At 43.8% G+C, this 16,858-nt stretch overlaps 1 protein-coding gene across 1 annotated transcript in view; it reads left to right on the top strand.

Moving 5' to 3' along the window:
- LOC119444686 (maltase-glucoamylase-like) overlaps window positions 1-16,858 on the top strand; it is a 113,903-nt gene that overhangs the window by 1,370 nt on the left and 95,675 nt on the right. The window contains exons 2-9 of the mRNA XM_049663542.1: window positions 478-632; window positions 4,111-4,285; window positions 5,130-5,220; window positions 7,204-7,316; window positions 8,041-8,166; window positions 11,306-11,434; window positions 13,072-13,137; window positions 15,699-15,800. Coding sequence (XP_049519499.1) covers window positions 478-632; window positions 4,111-4,285; window positions 5,130-5,220; window positions 7,204-7,316; window positions 8,041-8,166; window positions 11,306-11,434; window positions 13,072-13,137; window positions 15,699-15,800 — 957 coding nt within the window. The remainder of the gene's footprint in view (window positions 1-477; window positions 633-4,110; window positions 4,286-5,129; window positions 5,221-7,203; window positions 7,317-8,040; window positions 8,167-11,305; window positions 11,435-13,071; window positions 13,138-15,698; window positions 15,801-16,858) is intronic.

Here is a 16,858-nt window from a genome sequence, read left to right as displayed (position 1 = left end):
CGTAATGTTAGAATTCACTGCGTTGTCATGACTCATGAGTGGTTTCCACCAGAATGTTTCGTGTCAAGAATAGAGTGACGTAATCAATGTGACTGGGGCGTAGGAGATAATCATCCGCAATCGAGAAAAATAAACCAAGACTGAATGATTTAGAGAAACGCGCCATAGAAACCGTTTATTCACCAACACTGTAAATGTATTGCGGAGAGCAGACATTCGTACTCGCCGGTTTAAGTTGAACAATACCTATTGTTTCTTATGATTTCCATCCAGGGTATTGCGCGAACACTGTAAACATTATAATTTACACCCTTAAAAGGCAATGAGGGTGTTAATGTCTAATACCTTACACTCTTATACCCGAAAAGAATGTAATCGTGTGAGTCATAGACACATTTGCACCCTTATTCACTTTAAGGGTGTATATGATTTTACAGTGAAGCGGTAATGCAGCCACTTATCTATTGAAATTTTCAGATGATACCTGAAGGTCTCAACTGGCAATCGAATATTGTTGATGACGAAAACTCACAACGCTGCAACGAAAACGACACTGCCTACGAAGTCTCACAAACGGAGTCTGGAGGGTCATTTGGCGTTGTCGTGAGGCGGAAAGAAAACCGCACGGTAATGTGAGTATGCAAGAACGCAGACAAAGCATGCAAATTTTTTTCAACAACTTCGCTTGTATTTAACTGCAATGAAGTTTGAAACAATTTACCAGACATTTGATGAGTGAATATTTTGCTAACTGCTTTTATATGCTAAAGGGCCCCTAAGCTTCGTCTGATAAGCCCCCCCCCCCCCAAAAAAAAAAAAAAAAAAAAAAGAAACAATGTAGTGCTCCGCTCCAGGCGTTCTCGGTCCTTTTTTGACACGTCGTATTTGGCTAAACAGAAGTTTCATGACACTTCGTTGTCATGCAAAAAGTCAGCATAAATGGCTTGGCGCCATTTATGCAAGAGCACCACCAAATGTTTTTTTTCTCCTTTTTCTTCACGCATGCCACAACAGTGTGAACGCCGTCACATTACATGTTCTAGTCAACGTCACAGCACATGTGACATTGAATAATATCACCAATGAATTGGGTGAAAGAGCAGTAATTTCTGGTTTTTCAACTACAGTACATTTACTTTAATGTCGCATTGTACGTTTCAAGTATTGCGTACTTCGGCACAATTGGCAGTCGGTGTAGAAAACTTGTAGAGTTCACAGCAAGAAACATTTTATATTTGAGGGTGTTTCCTCGTGGCTATAGCTCACCCTCGTCCACCCATAAACAAATGGTTTTTAGGCGAAGTAGAACACCAAATTGAATGTGGGATCTTTCGGTATTGCACCCTTTCCCACAACACGCGTTTCGCGACAATGCGCCCTACGTTTTATTTTTGCAGCGCTATGTTTTATTCCCTCAGTATCCTAGTCGTTCGGACGTCCGCCGATGTAATGCCGAAGTGTTTTCCGAGACGTTTATATAAAAATAAAGCGAAAAAAAAAGTGTCGTGCAGCCTGAATTATAATAGCGGACCTACGGATAGCCAGTCGGAAATGTTACCTTTGGACCACTCCACCGACATAACTACAACGAATAATAGAGTACCTTAAGAATGTAGTAACGCCTCTAGCTGCTCTGATGGGCTGATGCGACGCTCTTCAGCGTTTCAGTGCCTCATGTTTTAAAGCTACAAATTAACTACAAAAGCAGTCATTCAGTCACCAACTATCCTTGGAGATACTACGTCCATATCATACAAATTACACAACTTTTATTGAAAACATATTATGTGGACAAAGCCTATACGAACTACGCAGGAGCTTAATATATGAATATCGATCACACACCCACTACACAGACCAAGGATTAACTTCGCAAATGCCAGACATGCTAAATGAATATCCAACCATACTGCATTTACTGGAGTGTGGAACTTCACGTAAAGCATTTGAAATATAGGAGAATCGCTAGCTGGAGAAGACGAAAATTATCACCATGTCTTAAATTTCAAGTATTGTACCTGCATCAGTCTGTATTAGTGCCAACAGTGCCTTTCGCAATTTCGTTTAGTATACTGCCACTTTTCTCATGCGGACACCGGTTATATGTATGTGCAATCAACTCGTTTGACCCGCCGTGGTTGCTCAGTGGCTGTGGTGTTGGGCTGCTGAGCACGAGGTCGCGGGATCGAATCCCGGCCACGGCGGCCGCATTTCGATGGGGGCGAAACGCGAAAACACCCGTGTACTTAGATTTAGGTGCACGTTAAAGAACCCCAGGTGGTCTAAATTTCCGGAGTCCCCCACTACGGCGTGCCTCATAATCAAAACTGGTTTTGGCAATTAAAACCCCATAATTTAATTTAACTCGTTTGTTTTTGTTTTGATTATTTGATAACCTATGCAGCATCGTGTTTGCTTGCTATGTGTTTTCTTTCTCTCTGCTATTAAACTGTATCCTGTCACTGATTTGCTGTCAGGGTGACACGACCAAGTCAGACATTTTCTCACGCTTTAGCCATGTCTCCCAAAGCAATTTTGTACCCAATATTCCTTGAATAAACCACAAGAAAGAAAGAAAAGTTTATCTGCAAACAACGCCAAGATGAAGCAATTCAAGCGAAGCTACAAGTAAGATGTTAAAGGCAGGGGCGAGAGAACGCAACAAAGTGAATGCGTCTTTCCACTTTACGACCGGGGTGCGCCATTCCCACAATAAATGCTGTGCTGTTTGCGTTATATGATTGCTTCAGACGCACCTGCGGTTGTTTATTCTAACCGATACTGCACGAAACAGCGCGAGACTTACTGCGCATTATATTGCGCTGGCCCCGATGCTGCAACAGAAAGAACATGAGCCTGAAATGCAATCGTGGCTTACGAGCCATGATTTGCTGTCGATTGGCAGCTTATCTATGAAGCAACACCGAGGCGCAACAAATTAAACGATGCCAGGTGGTAAAACCGAAAGGCCGGGAAGGAAATAAATGAAAAAAAAAGCTATTTCTTTCCATTATACCACCGCAAACGCCACGTACATGAGGTAGCAGATTGACATCCATATGGCCTCCTGTGACCATATAACGCGCCCGAACTACGACGTGGCGCAAACTGATGAAAAGCACAATTATGGCGTTTTACTTGCATGCAATGTTGAAGTGCTTGAGTACCCTTAGATTCTGCAAGGTGTATGTTTAGCACAAAACACTCTTTTTTAACACCCTGATATTATTGAAAGGGTGCAGAAAAGATGTTCTGTCAACGAATGCGCCCATTTTCAGAATTTTCAGAGAAACTAAGGGCGCAAAAAGGATGCTTCGACACCCAATCCACCCTCGAAAACGTAATTTTGCTTAGAGTGTAGCATATAGCATAAACTAAACAAATACAATGCACTCGCCTTATATGTCTTCTGAAAATGGAACCTTCCAGACCTCCAAGTGAATTTGCACAGTCAGGTTGCCAGTGGGCACAAAAACAAATGAACATATTTGTTAACGAAGAACTTATTAACAAGCTAGCGTTACGGGTTCCGTGTCGCAGAAAATCCAGTGTTGGCGTCCGCCGCCGGCGGCATTGTCCATCAGAAAAAAAAAAAAAAACATCCCGAACGACAACCACGCAGGCCCTCCACGTGGCGCGTAGGCGTTCCTGAACTAATCGAATTTCTCAAAGCAAAATGCGTCAGAAAATTCATAAAGTCCGACTTACACACAACCTACAGATATAATAGCGTCGGATTGTAATTTGAATATACGAGAAAATAATTTGAATATACGAGAAAACATTATTCTGCTACGCGTAAAATCAATGACTGCTTGTAGCCTCTGCCTTACGGAAGTATGAGCCATTGCTCGGCCCTGCACTGCCGCTATCGCTTTCCACTCTTAAATGCGAAGCTTAAGCATCCTCCAAGTTTTTAAATTTATTTATTCGTTTATCTTAAAGGCCCCTAGTCAAGGGGTATTACATGATGTGTTATCAGTTATCCAAGCAAGTATTATGTCATCGGATAAAAACTTGCCTTCCTGAAGATACACAAAAATGAAACATACGTTGATATCTGTGAAGAAATTAGATGGCTTAAATACAAACACTGATACTACATTCCAGATTTGATACCAGGCTACCGGGAACAGTGCTCGCGGAACAGTTTCTACAGGTTTCCACACGATTGACAACAGCAAACGTATTCGGCCTCGGAGGTCTTTCCACGAAGGGGACGCTCAAACACGACATCAACTGGAAGACAATAACATTTTTCAACAGGAGAAGCCAGAACAGACCAGTGAGTTCTCATTTATATTCGTCTCAAATTTTACACTTCACGGCGTTAGATAAGCAATGTCGTATAGTTAGTTTACTGAAATAAGCAGCCGCGCTAGGTCGGACCAATTGCTTTCGCAGCATTCGGTAAAAGTATAGTCGCAGACAGACCTGTGTTACAGCGATTGACTTGTAGCATTCGTTGTCGCATGCCAATGACCAAGAAAGAAATGCTTTGAAAAATTTGGCAGAAAACTTCAAAGATGATTATCAAAAAAGCAACACTTCTGATTGTGCAATGTCTTGGCGCCTCTTACGATATTGAGTTTTTGGCATTTTGGGTAAAACAGTGTCACGTGCTGCCCGTCTCTTCGCTGATTGGCAGGTCGCTCGATTCTCGAGCCGTCTTTGTGGTGTTACACAACACGCCAACCGAGAGAGCCGGTGTAACACAGGCCACTGAAATGCGTCCCATCTGCCGTGACTGAGTTCAAATGTGCATCCGCCGCTGACAGATATGACGTCACTACTGAGGCAACCAATCAAGCGTCGCCGCTTCCTACACATGTTATTTCCGCTCTACCTCACCGCCTCTGATACCTTTCTTCCCACAGCCATCCTCCTCTCCTCCACACCCACTTTACACTTTTCTCCTTCGGCTTCGCAGTAGAGTCACCGCAGCATCAAAACCCGCCGGACTAGCACAGAGAAAGCTTTGAAAAATGTAGCGGCAAAAGATGGAAGATTGCTGAAGTGTAAACTACCGGCACTTTGGTGGAATCGCACGTATTTCACCAAATTAGTCGAGCAAAACGTGCAAATCTTGTAAGTTTTCTATTTCAGGTCATCGCTATCTTGTATTTCAGAGCGAGTATTTCGGTGTGCATCCTTTCTACATGGTGGTCGAAGAGGATGGAAAAGCGAACGGCGTATTTCTGAGGAACAGCAATGCAATGGGTAAGACAGAAGTGCCTGTCGTAAAGTTGTGTGCGGCCGACATCGACTTGGCATGGATAGCATTGCAATGACGTTCATGGCTGTCGTTCTGATTTAGCTGGGATATACTCTTTAGTGCGCTTACTGCGTATCGAATTTGGTCTAAGTGTAGGCATCAAGCAAACTGTGCCCTAATGCCGACGGGGAGACATTCATAGCGCCATATATGCCTCGAAAACGTAAGCCCTATCCTGCCTACTGAAAACGTTCCATAATGAAGTCTCGCAGTAGTGAAGTCTTGTCGCCCCAATCAACATTCGTCTGGTCTCAGGTACAGCTTATGCATGTTTACCCTGCAACGTGCTTCAGGGGAGATCTCTAGGAAATGCCGTTATCGCGACCATATTCAGCGCTTCTGTCGTTGTTGACTGTTTCTGCTATCGTTGCTGATTGGGCTACGATGACAACACTAACGCCATGCAGTTTGTGACCAGCTTGTTGTGACGTAACAGTATGGAAAGCCGCTTGGAAGCCTTCGCGCTCGGAAATCACGTGCTTTGCCCAGAAGATGAGCCTATTTGCGCGCTAGGTATTGCACCTATATATGCCGCTAAAGATATACGTCGGGGATTCGTCCGACGCGCAACGTATTTTGACAGAGTCACGAAGCGCTGATGTATCGAGTCCCAACACAACATGCATGTTTCTGTAATTATGCGCCGTGATCGCGACGCTTCGCGACATATATTAGACAAGACAGCGTAATAAACAAGAAACTATCGATATGGGCTGCCCCTATGTCAGTCATTAGGCACCTTATACGGAGCTCTCTTTACCTTCAAATGGAGAATTATTCAATACAAGCACTTCGAAATGTGCGTCAGAGTGCTGCCTTGTAGCGTATGAAAGAACTTGTGTATCTAAGATGCGGGCCGAGCACCGATTGTTTGATTTATTTATTTCGAAAGAATTCATTTGCGGGGAATGACTGGATTTAAAGAATCACTTCCTATGTATCATAGAAACACAGTAAATACGCTTTGATCTACTGAGTTCACTACATAAAAACACAGCTCTCCATACAAGTTATTATTTCTTAGTATGTTTGCAAAGTTAGGCTTCGTTTACATATATTTGTGTTTATGGGTAGTGAATATGTGTGCACTCCTATTTGAATCATGCAGTAGCACTGTGTGCATTGGTCGGTTAGCAGAGATATCTGTAACAGATGGATTCATGCTGTGTGTGGCCATCGGCATACCTGCCAACTCTCCCAAAGCTTTCGTAAGAAATGCGAATTTGGGCTCGTTCTACGATTTCACGATTGTTGCATGATGTTCGACGAAAAATAAATTAAGTTTGCCAAATAGTGTTAAAGGTGTTGAACGATGACGTCGTGCTCAATATTGCAAAAATATGAATGCACGAAAAAAAAAAGGAATTGTGATGGTGCTTCCATCGCCTTCTTCTGCAAGTGGACGAGTGCGTATATAATATTTATTCAGTATAGCTACTGAAGCAGGTGAGATCGACAACAATAACGTCGCTTAAAAAGTCACCGCAATATATAGAGAATCTGTTGCTTGTGAGCCTCTGCTGTTCCAAGTTTTCCACTGCTTGCGTGCTGCTTCGAATGCTAAATTCTCGTAATAATGTGCGTACGTATGCCAAACGGCACCAACAGCCGTTTCGGATCGCAGTTCGGATCGCAGTTAGGATCGCACGCCGAGATGAATGGGCGTGCGATCCTAACTTCTAAGGAACGGCGGAGTTTCAATCGCGGAACTGCGAGCACTTCTAATTTTCAGCATTGTATTTCGATCGAAGCTGCAAGTGTCTAAAGCAGCGGTTCTATTGCCTATGAGTAAGTGTCCTGCAAAAGAACAATGCACTCAGCGCATGGAGAGAAAACTGTATTCCTTGCGCCTGAAAGAAGGCTATCTCAAATTATGTAAGGGGCCTTGCTGCGTTTACGATCATGACGATTGTTGTCACCATTTTCAGATGTTTTGTTGCAGCCTGAGAATGTGATCACGTTCAGAACGACTGGAGGCACGCTCGATTTCGAAATCTTCCTTGGCGACAGTCCCGACGACGTTGTGCGTCAGTTCACGGAGGTGCGTTCACACTTTGTTTCATACCGGGAGCTTCAAATACTAAGGGCAATAATTTTTTAGGAGAGTGCAGTCGAAAAAAATATCATGTTTTCAGCGACGCGTTACTAGCAGCGGGGAACTGTATACTAAATGTTTCGTAATCACTGTTAACTAATTAAGATCTTCTGAATAACCTTGATGACTAACATTAGGGTATATCTGGCAATTAACGTAAGACCAGTCTGTACTCAAGGCGTGTACACTTGGCGTCAATTGAGCATTTGAGACATCTCCGTGAAACTGCTTAATAAGTAAGCTGATTATTTCTACACAAAACTGATTATTTTCTAATAAAGTTTATATATCTATCTATCTAAATGCCTCGCCACACGTGTGTATACCCTCATAACATGCTCAGTTTTTATACGTTCCATCAGTTCAGCAGAAGAGCCTCCGTTTCTTTTTTTTTTTGATACTAAAGCATTTAAAGAAGGGTCTCGTACTAAAGCAATTAAGAAAGAAGACTTTTATAGACTGACTGTTTCATGTATAATGTTAGCAAGCCGTTACACGAACCGGTTTTGTGATCCGTGCGAATGGCTATCTCTTTAAAACGCTGATCTTTTATCATTTTCGGCTAGCGTAATGTTGCGTGCCACTGTGCAATCCCATAATGATGGTGTTTCTTCCTATAAAATGAAGTGTTCTGCGCATGATGTCACGCGTAACGGCGGGTTTGTTTCAGCTAGTTGGAAGACCAGCAATGCCTCCTTTCTGGGCCCTGGGACATCACATCAGCCTGGATTCTGAGGACGAGCTTTCACAAGTCTGGCCCCTGCTGCAGCAGCTGCGCAAGGAAGGCATCCAAGTGGTGAGTGCGGGCGCTGCAGAAATCTGCCAGCATCTCTTCAGCGTAGCGCACCAGCGGGACGCACTGGAATGTAAAAGCTGTAAAACCTCCAGTATGAAAGAAACAGGACGGTTATTAGGTTACAGAGACCACTCTTTCTTGAGCAAAGTTACGTTCCTAACTATTGTAGCGTTACGTTGAAGAATACCAACGAAACGATATTAAAATAGGGACCCCGCGAATAGCGATGAAATTGAAAATGGTAGGTGTCGCTTTAAGCGACAGGAAGCGCGCAGTGTGTGTTAGAGGGCAGACGAATTTGATTTTCTAGTTGAGAGAATGTGGGAGACGGGACGTAGGGCAGATCATTCATTGCGTAGAGCAGATGTGTTATTGTTTACTAGTGGGGCAGGATATGGGTGCCAAGGAAAAGGAAACCCAACCGAGAACGAAATTAAATTACTTGATGCGATGAGACTGGGAAATTTTCATGCAAGGGATCCAGTCGGCTGACGCAAGCGTAAATAGATGTCCCCGGGTAGGCCTTTGTCCTGCTGTGGACATGAACTATAGAGTGCTACCACCACGAATAAAACGAGAATTATACAGGTGCTAGGCACATTTTCAAATCTGTGTGAGGTGAAGCTTTGGCGAAGTGGTGAAATAAGTCCCATACAACTATTCATCTTGTGTGCAGCGTTTTGTAGCATAGGGACTATACGTCTGCTCGGCTAGCACCCCCTACCACGCAACTAGCTCGCGTTACCCACGTGACCGTGCGTTACAATCCTCCCCCCCCCCCCCCCCCCGGGATCAGCTTAATGTCGACTACACAATATTCGAGATCCGCCTATTTTACTATTGCACGATCTCCAGGATCGGCCCGCTACACTCGGCAAGAAGCCAATCGAGCAGACGCTCCGCACCCCGGGGAACAAGGCATAGAAAAATGTAGCTCTAATAAAGTAATTATACGTTTAAATAAGTAAATTTGTTGCACTGATGAACTTTAGGTACCGTATGCCATTTCACTATGTCATTCCGCAGAAAGCAGAGCCACCCACCGGTATATCTACAGGAGTAATACAGATGACTATATATAAACCGGTTGATGATTGAGTGCAGGTCTCTGTGTGAGCCACTTCCAAGACAGCAGCAATAGCCAGGTTCAGTATAGTCCACGAGGGTTTGCAAACAAACCTTCGCTTTTATACTCTTTATTCATTGTTCAGTTAAATGAATGATACGGCCAGGTTTGATGAAGCCTTAGCTTTGCTTGTATAGCGTTACCACATAGCAGGGCAGAAGCTATGTTTGCAGAAGATAAAAGGCAGGCATGTGCACTATTTACATGAAAAGGCTTATTTTGTTAGTCATAAATTTATAGAGCTGACAAAAGAAAAAAAACCGAACCTGCAATTAGATGTCATAAAGAACAGCACCTATGCATGCAAATGCGCATTCGCAATGAACACTTAAGTTTAGAATAAGTGAAGCACTTTTTTTTTACCAGATTGCCTTTTTGGTGGTGTTGCCACATTCGCAAGGTTGGTAAAATTCTTGGAATATAAGATTGCCTATGAATTTCGCCGCATAATCGGTTCTCATGAATGATGTAATATACAGGGTGTCCCGACTATCATGCATCAAGGTTTAAAAATATGGAAATGCCACGTAGCTGAACTGAACCAAGGTAACGTTGTTTGCCGTCGCTTGAAGATACTACGATTATTTCTTGCATTCCGCCTAAATACATAGTTTGTCTTAATTAATTATTAAAGTTTACAAATATAATAGCTAGATGAAAAGTGTCAATGAGAAAATTGTTGAGCAACATGAAAAACGGGAAGCTCGCACTAGGCCACGCAAGCTCGAGACACAGCGAATCTGGCCGATCGATTGCGTCATAACCTAAGAGATACCTGGTATAACCAAGCTCAACTCAGGTATAGCCAAGGCCGAACCTAGCTGCTACCAAGTTCAACCTAGATACAACCAAGTTCAACCACGACATAGCCAAGTTCAACCAGGAGAAGCAATCGATCGGCCAGCTTCGTTGTGTCTCGAGCCTTGCGCGGCCTAGTGCAAGCTTTGCCTCCCCATTACGAAGACAGAAGAGAAGTGAAATTGCACGCTGGATTGACTAGCGGCCACGCACCAAGCTGTGGCAGGAGACGACGATGACGAACGCGGGAGCGAGCAGTGGCGTGAGCGCGTGCCGAGCACGAGTATACGAGCGCTAACCGCGGTGCGCCAACGAACCAGCTGCTGAAGAAGACGACGACGCTCGAACCACTGCTGATGGTGATAGTTTCGTTAAACGCGCACCTTTCACGGCTGGCTTAAACAGCTTAGCTGTTTAAACTCCCGATACAGTTTTATGTTGCTTAATACGTGCTACATAAAAGTGTTTTCCCGAGCGTGAAAGAAGCCCGCCAATACACGCAATATTGCCGCGCTACTGGCCGCTCAAGGCACTCAGGCAAGTAATTAAATTCAATTATGGAGTTTTACGTGTTGAAACTACGATCTGATTATGAGGCCCGTCGTAGTGGGGGACTCCAGAATAATTTGGACCTCCTGGGGTTCTTTAACGTGTACCTAAATCTAAGTACACGGGTGTTTTTGCATTTCGCCCCCATCGAAATGCGGCCGCGGTGGCCGGGATTTGATCCCGCGACCTTGTGCTTAGCAGCCCAACACCATAGCAACTAAGAAACCACGGCCGGTCCAAACAAGCAGACACAATGACATGAGAAAAAAAATTCAGAAAACAGCAAAAGGATACCTATTAAGACATTAGGGTGTGGATGTAAATGTGAAGATATATTACATTCAAATATACGATGCATATACGAAACCTCTTGATGCGTCGATCTCGAGAAATGATTCCTCGGCAGCTATTTACACTACTATAGCGCATAAATATAAGCTTATGTATATACTTTCACGGTGTGGTTCAATTTTGGTTTAGTCTTCCCGATAATAAAATATTGAGGCAAGTTGCATTTCAAGCAGCCATTAGTTCACGCCATCGGTATGCATGTATCGCATATAAACTCTTTCTCACGTTGTCTCTCGATATTCAATGTGTGACACGTTCTTGATCATCAAAACTAAAATTGATTTTACTCGACGTTCTCTTTCCTTTTTCTTCAAGGCAGCCTTGCATCTCAATGAAGGTTTCACAACCGAAACGATTCTAACCGACGACTCGTCGAGTGTGGACAAAATCCGAAAACTCCGGAACCAGACAGAAAGTTCCGGCATAAGATACCTGCTCCGAGCCGTAAGTATGGCGCTTTCGTTGCATAGTAAAGTTAAGTTAGAGCGCGTGTAACTATAACCTTTGGGTTCTTAAATGGGATGTTATCGAAGTGTGGCATATAAAAATCTAAAGATATAAACAGTTTGTTCGTGCGCGTGAATTTACTAAAAAAACATTGGCAGTACCAATCTCATGATGACTGTGGACGGTAATGCGCTTAGCATTTAATCAATAGAGTGACACAATTAACGTACTGTCACCGTCGAAACGAGTTATGTATGATGCGTTTACAACAGCGGGACTCCTCTTTCGCGGATGCCTAAGAACGATTGGCGCCATCTAGTGCGGCCGCTGCAAAGCTTGCGCGTGGCCTCCGAAATGCATGGCACGCCGGAGGGTTCGAACGCCGAGAAACGCGTCATGCGGCAATTGGGCTCCTCTCGCTTCTTTCTGAACACGCTGTGCTATTTAGTGGCGCTGCCGTGAAGTCGAGAAGTGCTTCTCGCTTCAATTTCTCGCATTTTCTTTCGGATGCTTTGCACCATGATTCGTATTATTAGTCCCCAAGAACATCCTAGATGGCCGCTCTCAGGCTTAGTTATTGCCGGCGTACAAGGTCCCCCATTTTTCAGAAGATGAGACAAGTTTGCTGCGTGTGTGACCAAGAAACCAAAAGTAAACCAATTAATGAGAATTATTTAACATGTAAGGGGCTGAGGACGGTCTAGCGATTCCTCGTGATTGAAATGCACTAATCATCATCCTACTCACCGCAGCATTGCGAAGGCGGTATGTTTTGCCATTTATCTACATTCGATAGAGTCGGCAAAGGAAGATCGTCCACGACATAGCGAATTTTTGAGAAAGTTATTTTCTTAGGCCAATTAATTATAGTTTAATGGGTATTAGCAATATTCGCTAAGGTCTAGCAAGCTTTTGTCCACCGATCTAAGAAGACAATTTTTGCTCAATGACTCGCACACTTTTAGAAACGCAGGTAGAATGACAGATCGGGAGAACGCTATATCGCAGAAGCACATGAGAGGCTCCGAAAATGTGCTGGCACGCAGGCTGCCGTAAAAATAATCAGGATCAAATACTAGTAACCTCACACATAGGTCAAAGCTAGAAAAAACACATTTGTTAGCAATGTGGTAGCCGGCGTGTTGCTGCTCAGAATGAAGTCACAGGCACTGTTCCCGCCCGCACTGGCAGCGCATCTATGGGAAGCGTACAACAGCGTAGGTTTTCTTCATAATACAGCGGGAGTTTGTATATATAGCGGGTCCAATAGAAGAAGTTAGATGCACCTTGAAGCATGAAACGTAATCGTTTGTAAGCGAAGCTGCTTTCACGCTTCTTCTGCTCCAAATTTTGTTGGTGGTTTTTGATTCCGTTCCACAGGGAGATGCCGGTGTGTGTGTAGGAGACAGCATTATTCGTTGAATACAATCCTCTGATTTTGCTCCAGCCCGCCGAGTAATAGCTTACAAAAAACAAAACAAGACAGCTAAGCTTTTTTTTGGCTGTGTCAGCGTGTAACTTCTATAGAGTTTGCACTTAATGTGACGCGCTTTATTGATATTCGATGTTCTTATGAAACTTCTGGCATGAAGCATCTAAGTATACCAATAACAGCCATTCTTTTGCAATTTCAGGATCCTCTGCTACCATCATCAGCGGAGCATATGATCCCTCTAATATTGAGTGAAGGTATCAAGAGCGTAAGTCCTTTCTCCAAACTTCGTTCACGTGCTTATATTGCTGCTGCCGCGTCAGATGCGCATATCGTTCGTAATCTCAACAACCTGTCTTGGGCAACAAACAGTGCGTAGCGCTTTCTGAGGAGCTTTTTGTTATGGGGATATTGTTGACCTAAATTCGGTTTGCAACAGTGTTTGTAATTATTAACGGCGGAAACAGCGCTGAACAGCCCTAGGCAATAGCGCAAGCTCAAGGAAGGCAGCACGCGAAAAATCCGGCGGCGGCGTGACCAAGACCAAAAATGGCAGACGGCGCAAGGAGTAAAAACGCGTCAAAAAATGATCGGATTCACGGCAAATTTCTTATATGCAAAAGTTCACGCGACGATTTTCATGGTGCGCGGGTCACCGTCGTCATCGTCTTCTATCATGCGCTAACGATGCTTCAATATGAAATGGCCTGAATCCCCCATAGTGGGTAGGTGCCACGTACATGACAGGAAAAAAAATAAGAACAACAACACTTTCGAAGCCAGTGATGTACGTTGTCGGGTGTATGTTTCATGTTATACAGTGTGACCAATCCCCCTCATGGGTACGAGCCATGTTTGAGGCAACAACAACAAATCATGCGTGTATCTAATGAGGGGTACCCTCCGCCATCAGGTCTCATAAGGATCACCGTGCAAGTTTACAACGTTCACGATGACATGCGGATGAATGCCTAAGCGAAAACATTTCACCAAAGCGACTACACTGCATTCGTATTCCTACGCGTAAGCAGTCTTAAGCGTCCCTGGCGAATTTATTTGTGTACATGTGTGCGCGCTGGGAGGAGGGGTGGGTATTGGGGGTGAGAGAATGGGAGAGGGAGGATTGCAGAGTAAATGCCAGCAGGGCTTACTAAAATGATAATCACGCTACAACGGCCCAGAAATATACATAGAGACCGATGTTAATGAGAAATGAAAGGGAAGAATGACAAGTAGTTTTCAGCGTATGAACGTACGATCCTGCCCACATCCAGGCGAGTAAGCTTTGTGTCCCAAGTGCAGCTACAGTACTCGGTGATGCACCCTTTCCCTTTTCTGAGGACCTGAGAGAAACGTGCTTGCATAAGGTAAAAGGTAAAAAAAGTAAGCATGCTAGAAAAGGCGCCCAGAAAAATAAAGCTTGTGGTAATACTGTCTGTTCCCAATATTTTCTGTCAACTGTAAGAAAAGCGGCGGGAAGAGCTAGCGTAACGTTGTTCTTCACCGCTCCGGATAAACTTGGCGCCCTCAAAATAGGCAAACTGCGAAATACCTTGTGGCAATGGATGTGACCAAAAAATACGGATGGCGTGTTGTCGGATGGTCTGGTAATGTGTACGAAGTTCGCCTTTTCTTGTGGTCGCTTCACATAGACTACACAAGTCGTTGTGTCAATGACCTGCGCGAGCTTGCTTCAACACCCGCCGCGGTAGGGCAGCCACTATGGCGGTGCGCTGCTGTGCTCGAGGCTTACACTGTGGGTTTAGGTCGCGGGTTCAATCCAAGACGCGGAAGCCGTGGAATGCAAAAACGCTCCTGCTTTTAGATTTAGACGCACGTTAAAGAATTCCGAATGGTCAGGCTTACTGGGAAGTCCGCATTACGGGTTGCCCCTTAATCGGATGGTGATTTCGGCACGTAAAACGCCACAACGTTATTCAAACAAATTGTTCTTACTTCTTTCAAAGGAGGGCAGCAATTTCGCTCAACCGCAGTCGTTTGTTACCTTCAGCCGTACATTGCACTTTGTGCGGGTCTACACCCATGTTCAGCGAAACATGAATTGTTAGTAGATCCAATATTGAGCAAGCTCCAGGGACTAGTGATTAGGTAGTTTGTGAATGAGCTCACCTTAACTTGCACTGTATGACAAAGGAATTAGCTACCGTTTAAATTGGCAGGAGGTTTCTGGTGGCTCCTACACCGAATTCATAACTTTTTTTTCGAAATTTTACATTTATTTAACTTTTTAGGGATTCGTGCGTTTGAATGTTTGATTGTCTTGCAGTTGTGCATTTCTTACAGCGCAAGAAACAGGACAATTTGTAGTCCGCACTGCTTCTGCGTTTACTTTCTTGCACTGTTTTGTTCTGTTGTATTTCTATATGATGAGAAACGCGCAAGCTTTATTGATGTTGCAGTAGGCACTGACGTAGTTCTGTGACTAAATGACTGTGAATATTTATGTTAGCGAGTTGTAGAGATGGCGCGTTCTAGAGTACTTTAGCGTAGTATTGATAAGAGAACGCCTTGTAGTTTGTTCTCACCGATTCAGTACGTTGCGTTACCTTACCGGCCTGTCTGTGTGTCTGTCCACTCCTATTGCGGGCTTTCATCTTTCAGTCAGGCTGTTTAGAGCAGTCGTTAGACAGTGCTTACAACAGAGGGAGTCCGCTGTAGGACTACTACATTGAGCGGCACCGCACATGATTTCAAGCGTTTCGTAGTGCATTGCTTTGTGCTCATTTCCCGGGCTCTGTAAGTTCCGCATAAATAGTGGTCGATGGCTGGCGGAGTGCTTATATCTGTCAATCATGCTTCCATGTTCAGGACGTCGCTTTTGTAGACTTTACGAACCCGGACGCCGAGAAAGGGTGGACAGAACGTCTGAAGTCGCTAAAGGAGGCGGTAGGATTCGACGGCTTACTACTGGTAAGAACACTTGCACTGCGTCGTACCCCTGTCCTAAGTGCAGCGTACACGGAATGTATAGCGCACTATCATGCACATGTATGTTTCGTGTTCTTCTTTCGTCCCCACTAAACCAGGCATGCGTCCATACAGTGGCGGCGTGACCTATATGTGAACGCTGGCAAAATGCTGAGTTGAAGTTTGAAGAGAAGCTAGCTTGAGGATAACTAGACTGTTACGCTGATAACAGGCATTGTTGATTTGAACTAGTGGGAAGGATGTTATAGCTTGTGCAAGAATCCTGCTACATTTGTGTGGTTATTGTGGCATAGGAGAATAAAACGGAAGCCACTCACGGCATTAGGGCACAATTATTTTACGTGAATTTAAAACTACATTCTAATCAGTAGACGATCTTTCTAGTTTGTGATGTAAATGTTCTGTCATACTGGCACCTTGCATCAGATTATAAAATACTTTTCTCCAAAAAATCTTTCACTGAACATCAAGGGTAAATTGCGAAAGAATCTTGTCCATCCAATTACGGTTTCTTTAAATTCGTGTCGCAGAAAATGACCTGCATTTGAAATGTCTTTTTACCTATAACATACGAATCTATACGCTGCAAAAAAGTCATGTAATCTTCTAAGTAAAAGTAAGATTGGTATATCTATACTGCCAATTGACTTTAGTAAAAACAACTAGGTTATATAACTGCTTTATTGTAGGTGCATAGGAAATTTAGAATTACCAGATTTAGTGTATATTACGGTTCGTATAATAGGGCACACCTTTTTGCAGTGCTTATTTCGCAGTTTCTTATTTTAATTGAAAGTGAAAGTTCTTCCGTTCCACCCAGAGGACACATGTTTTATTGGTACCAGGAAATAAAAATTTTGTCATCATCATTATCAGCCTATATTTATGTCCCCTGCAGGACGAAGGCGATCTCCCATTACCCCTGTCTTGCGCTAGCTGATTCCAATTTGCGCCTGCAAATTTCCTAACTTCATCCCCCCACCTAGTTTGTAAATTTTGTACAGCCCACTAATTCGGAATTTATACCTTTGGTTACCTGC

The sequence above is a fragment of the Dermacentor silvarum genome, chromosome 3 (assembly GCF_013339745.2).
Source record: "Dermacentor silvarum isolate Dsil-2018 chromosome 3, BIME_Dsil_1.4, whole genome shotgun sequence".
NCBI classification, from domain to species: domain Eukaryota; kingdom Metazoa; phylum Arthropoda; class Arachnida; order Ixodida; family Ixodidae; genus Dermacentor; species Dermacentor silvarum.
The sequence above is the reverse complement of the archived record's forward strand: the minus strand, read 5'-3'. Positions and strand labels throughout refer to the sequence as shown.